This window comes from Sesamum indicum, linkage group LG15, assembly GCF_000512975.1.
Source record: "Sesamum indicum cultivar Zhongzhi No. 13 linkage group LG15, S_indicum_v1.0, whole genome shotgun sequence".
NCBI lineage: Eukaryota > Viridiplantae > Streptophyta > Magnoliopsida > Lamiales > Pedaliaceae > Sesamum > Sesamum indicum.
In genome coordinates, this window is record NC_026159.1 from 4130686 (window position 1) to 4136158 (window position 5473).

The following is a 5473-nucleotide window of genomic DNA, read 5'->3' on the forward strand; positions in this document are numbered from 1 at the left end:
CTCCAATAAGGGGTAAAACCTAGAAGGCATCCCCTCAACTATTTTCCTGAAGATTCTGGGGAGGCCTTTATCCGCAGAGGACCTTATCCATAATGAATAACGTTATCCGTAGAAGACCTTCCTGATTCAAAAGAATGGGGTATTCTAGCGGCCAATGGATAGCTCTTTCCCGAATTTGAGGAGATTGCCTTATCCCATTAATTAGGAGAAGCTAGATATAAATATAGAACTCCCTCAACCGAGAAGGGTACATTTCAAATATACTTGCTCATGAGAAAACTATCATTATAGTATATTTAGACTGTTTTATTGGTTTACTATTCCCAATTTCTTTATTCTTATACTAATTTAGGCATTGGAATTCTAATGATTTCTGCAGTTTTCATTCTAGATGTCAACTAAGGCCTAAACATTACAAGTCCAATCACATCACATTCAATTCGATTCAATTTATGAAGAATCAAAATTCAAACCAAATAAAAAATCATCGTCTTGAATATTGAACCAAAAGTTTAGTTTGATATTCATTTTGTACCAAAATTTTAATTTCAACAAAGATCAATCGATCTATCAAACTGTAGATACTCTTACTAAATGTTAAGAATTCAATAATATTATGGAAATGAATTGCATTATGCTGATATAATATGATTTATATTATTTGGTGCATGTTTATATCTTTTTATATAAGAAAAATACACTATAATACATTGTGATTGCTACACTTATATTCCAAACAACATATATTTTATTTTAGCATATAACTTCGTTTGGATGTATGCTAAATTACTCGAGTGTAAACTTGTCGCGTAAAAATGAATGAATATTCAACAATCAAAATTGGAAGCCGTATCCATCCACCCCCATGGTAAAAAGATCACGATATATAATAATGGCGCTATACCATCTGCTGAATTTGGCGGCACCAAAGTCGCACCTCAACTCCTCGCTCCGCTTACCACCTTATTCTTTCTTCCTAGAATCTAGTAGACATCCTCAATCTCTTTGCATACAGCTTTCCCTCAGACCAAATCCTTTCCTCTCACTACTCTTTTCTCTACTGGGTCCACGAGATTTTTGCAGAAGCCAAGAACAACAATCGAAATGGAGGATTCTGAAAATTTATTGCCCAGCCTTCTGTGTAGAGAAGATGAGTCCTGTTTGAACGAGCAGTACCATCACAAAGATGAAAACTTGGGTTTCTGTTTTGTTTCTGAGTCTGATTCTGAGTATATTGAGATGTTGATCCAGAAGGAGGCCGTCTTTCAATCAATTGCCGATAATCCTTCAGAGAAGAGTGAAAGAAGCTGGTTGAAATGCGCACGTGGGGACGCCGTCAAATGGATTCTTGAAGTCAGTTGTCTTGATGAGTGATTTTGTGATTAGCTTTGTGCTGCAGTTTTTTGTTTGATTATTGTTGTTAAAATAGCTTTTGTGCGTGTTGACAGACGAGGGCTCTCTTTGGATTTCACTTTCGTACAGCATATCTGTCGCTGATTTACTTTGATCGGTTCTTCTCAACAAGGTCGATTGATGTAAGTATGAATTAAGTATATGCTTTCTGATGCAAGATTTTTGGTGGGATTTTCAGCTAATTCTGTTTATTAGTATGTGATTTGTGATTGTTGTTTGATGTTGATAGAACGGGAAGTTGTGGGCTATTCGATTACTATCAGTGGCGTGTTTATCTTTGGCTGCAAAAATGGAGGAATGTGAAGTGCCTGCGTTGTCCGAATATCATGTAGAGGAATACAATTTTGAAGGAAATGTGATCCAGAGGATGGAATTACTGGTCTTGAATACTTTGGAATGGAAAATGAGCTGTGCCACTCCTTTTGCATATCTGAACTATTTCACCGCGAAGTTCTGTGGGGAATTTAGGCATAAAGAACTGGTAACACGAGCAGTCGAGTTAATCTTGGCAGTAATGGAAGGTAATAATTCAGATTTGTATTGATGGTTTTAACTTGGATATGCATTCAAGAAGCTTGTTACTAAACTGTTCAATTGTTTGATGCAGAGATTAATGTGGTGGAACATCGGCCATCCATTATTGCAGCAGCAGCAGTCTTGGCAGCTTATGATTATCAGTTAACGAGAAAACGACTGGAGATTAAGATGAATGCAGTCCCATCATGGGGGTCCCTGGAAAAAGTGAGTTCCTTTGCTTTATAATGGTCGGCAATTTTAAGTTAGATAGCATCAATAAGTCGGTCATTACAAAAGATTGAGCTATTCTCTGTCAACTGATTAGCTTCATTTCCCCAGGAGCATGCATTGTCCTGTTATGGTCTGTTGAAATCCAAGACGGCGAGATTGATTATTTACCCTGATTCACTGTCCACTCGATCAAGCTTGATTGACGTTCTTGACGATTCAACGATCACATCCAGTGTTGGCAAGAAAAGAAGACTATCCTATATTGATGGTGATCAGCATTGCCCTTTGCCCAAGATTCATAAATCATAATAAGTGCGAGTATGGTCCTTTATGAAGAAGATTAATCGGTAGTTCTCAAGGCACAACTGGCGACATTTCGAACTTTGCAGATAATATTGGATTAAATTCTCTAATGGAAGTTAAGCACCAAAGACATGTTATGCTTGATAAGGGGCTCAGCAAAAGCCTAAGGCGGTGACAACCAGGCAAATAGTGAAAGGTGGGAGGTGCATAAATAAAGAAAAGCATAGCTTTAGCTTACAAGTGATGAGTGAGAAGCTGACTAAAGTAGAAAAGCTAGTTGGTGATTGTGTGAGAGCCAATACACTCCATTAAAGCCTGTGGGATTCTCATTTGTAGTAGTGTTTGGCTCTGTGAATGCTGCTGCTTGTAGCTTTTTCCTGAAATTGTTGTTTATTCACAACATCCTTCATTCTTTTGCTTTGAGCTGTTGTGTATCCCTGATGGAGAGACTCTTGAGATGCTTTCTGTGTTTCAAAAAGCTAAAAAGCTGTGGATGGGGAATGAGGAATGAGAAATTGTTTTTGTTTGATGTGATATCTCTGTGTAGCATTTGGCCCATTGGAAAGAAAAGCATGGTAAGTTTTGAGCTTTCTTTACATGGTTGGTGCACTTGTTCTTTTATTATTCATTTGTGCTCTGTTTGGGGTTTAACAATCACTTTTACTGAACTTAACTTTAGCCAAAAGTTGATAATCAATTTCAACATTTTTTTCCAAACATCCCTTAAAGGACGTTGCACGTACATAAATTCAACTTGTAACAATAGATAGTGATGTCGAACTCAAGTAACAAGCTCATATACATAATCTAAAATAATCATGCGTTCGTATCCCATTGAACTCGTTCTTGATCATAATTATCAACTCGTTGTTACTTCATATTCTTGATCACTTCAAAAACATATATGAATGTTGAGAGTAGTTTCTGGTTTGATGGGTGAGAAGTACAAGAAAGGCTATACGTTCATCACATGGTGGCAGTTTGTCCAGTCTGTAAATGTACTAGGATTTAATTCTTGAGCTTACATTAAATACACATGCTCTCATGCATTCTGCAGTAGTCTCTCCTCTGCTCTGAGTTTGTGGTCCATCCATCACTTATTGTGTGCAAGTCATGCAACAAATATGCTGCTAGCTACCTACATATAAATCTCAAGAATATCTAATCTACTCACTTTGCCTGCGGATGTTTGCTTTCTCATCAATGCTCATATGTATCCTTAGATCTCATGAGTTGGGATGTAAATGAAAACGATTATAACATTAACGTTGTGTTTGGATTTACTCTTATTCTATGACATAAACAGATTATCTAAATAATATACCAAATTAAAGTAGAGTTCAATGCAATTTATTCTCTGTGATTTTGCAAATCAACGAATTACTTCTATAAAAAATATACTAATTTACCTTTCTGTGTTTTATTAAAATAGAATAATTTACCCCTTGTTCAAGTAGGTAATTTGCTTCATTTGAGAAGGCATAGAGACGCATTTTGCTTCTTTTTTTTTTTTTATATATATATATGAGGATATTCTACTCATTTGCAATATAAAAGAGGGGCGTTACTTGCAATTTTTTTCAATTAAAATATATATGTGTTTAGAAGGGTTTGATTAATTGTTGAATTGATAACTATTTTGGAAACATATATTCGAGGTTTATTTGTTTCTTAACATAAACTGTACAAAAGAGGGTTTAGTTTTGGCAACATTTAGTATTTTTTTTTTTTACTAAGATTAAAATAAATGTTCTCCAAAAATAATTTGTGACATGATTTAAAAGTTGTTCAGTTTGATGCGTATGTGGAACATTTAATAATTTTTTCATTACAGTTATTTTTTCTTTTAATTGAGAAGTGCTAGAAATATGGTATTGGTCGAGAATTTATTTATGAAGAGGTCGAATGTAATAAACTAAAACTTTGGGTAGGTAAACGCAAATTTGAATCGAAGACTTTTTTTATAAAAAAATAATCAATTGACTTTAAAATCATTTTGATAACCGACTGAAAAATATTTGTGTTGCTAGAATGTTTATGTACTTATTATTATTATTATTTTTAGTTATGAAATATTTTTCATTATAAAAAACTTTCCGCCTTGATTATAAGTTATATATAATAATTCATGAAAATGGAAATGTTGCAATATTTAGTTTAAAAATTCGTTTCGGTATTATCATTTATTCATTTTCAATTACATATTTAAAATATAAAAACGGAAATAAAAATTCCCAAACAAAAATCCACAGGAAAACACTGAAATGACCGCCAAAGCGCGATTCAAATATTCAAAATGCTTACACGGACCAGGCTGTTACCTACCAACGTAACAGACGACTCCAAACCGATTCTGTTCCAATGAAAATGCATTTTCCAGCCCTGCCATTGGTCTGTTCTGCTGTTACCAGAACCCATCATAACCAAAATCCTTGAATTGAAACCGACGGTAAACAAGCCATTCTCAGCAGTAATCTGGAAATCGGACAGATTATCAATGGAGAAGAGACTCCGGTCGTCACTGGAGACCTCCGCCGAAGAGTTCCTCTCGTCGGCCGCCAAATTGCCTTTCAAATCCTCCAAATCCGCCATCAAAACCCTAATTAACACATCAGTTAAACCTTCCTCTGATCTAACTTCTTCTCTGCCCCTCGCCCTCCTGAATTCCATTTCACACTCCATTTCCCGATACAAAAATCTCCACGACTCTACCTTCGCCGGGTCGCCGATAACACCTCCTGCAAAGCGTGCACGAAGATCTTCCCGTAACAAGAAAGAGGATGGGGTTTCTTCCACCCAACACCGTGAAAATGGAAGACAGTCTATTGTCGAGAAGCTCCAGGTTTATACGTATATTTTGTACCTCTGCGCGTTCCATCCTAAAAGTGCCTTCTCCGTTTCAGATTTGTTGCCGGCCGCGCAAGAGTTGCATGACAACTTAATTTTGTTTGAGTCCGATTCGATTTTGCTGTCAGAGATAGCTAATTTGTGCGAGGAGTGGTGGAAGGGG

At 36.1% G+C, this 5473-nt stretch overlaps 2 protein-coding genes across 2 annotated transcripts in view; both read left to right on the forward strand.

The window, feature by feature from the left end:
- LOC105177812 (cyclin-D5-1) lies at positions 872–2997 on the forward strand. The gene is made up of 5 exons (XM_011101066.2): positions 872–1353; positions 1449–1535; positions 1643–1934; positions 2021–2154; positions 2269–2997. The coding sequence occupies exons 1-5, from the start codon at positions 1105–1107 to the stop codon at positions 2467–2469; spliced, it is 963 nt and encodes a 320-aa protein (XP_011099368.1). The 5' UTR covers positions 872–1104; the 3' UTR covers positions 2470–2997.
- LOC105177814 overlaps positions 4793–5473 on the forward strand; it is a gene marked incomplete in the record, with an annotated part of 5885 nt that continues 5204 nt past the window's right edge. The window contains 1 exon segment of the mRNA XM_011101067.2: positions 4793–5473. Coding sequence (XP_011099369.1) covers positions 4961–5473 — 513 coding nt within the window.

What these genes read in the sequence shown, in the direction of transcription:
- LOC105177812 (XM_011101066.2), top strand. Translation starts at nt 1,105, where the DNA reads ATGGAGGATTCTGAAAATTTATTGCCCAGCCTTCTGTGTAGAGAAGAT. An exon ending in CCGTCAAATGGATTCTTGAA is followed by an intron (nt 1,354 to 1,448) that starts GTCAGTTGTCTT and finishes GCGTGTTGACAG; the next exon opens with ACGAGGGCTCTCTTTGGATT. An exon ending in AATCTTGGCAGTAATGGAAG is followed by an intron (nt 1,935 to 2,020) that starts GTAATAATTCAG and finishes TGTTTGATGCAG; the next exon opens with AGATTAATGTGGTGGAACAT.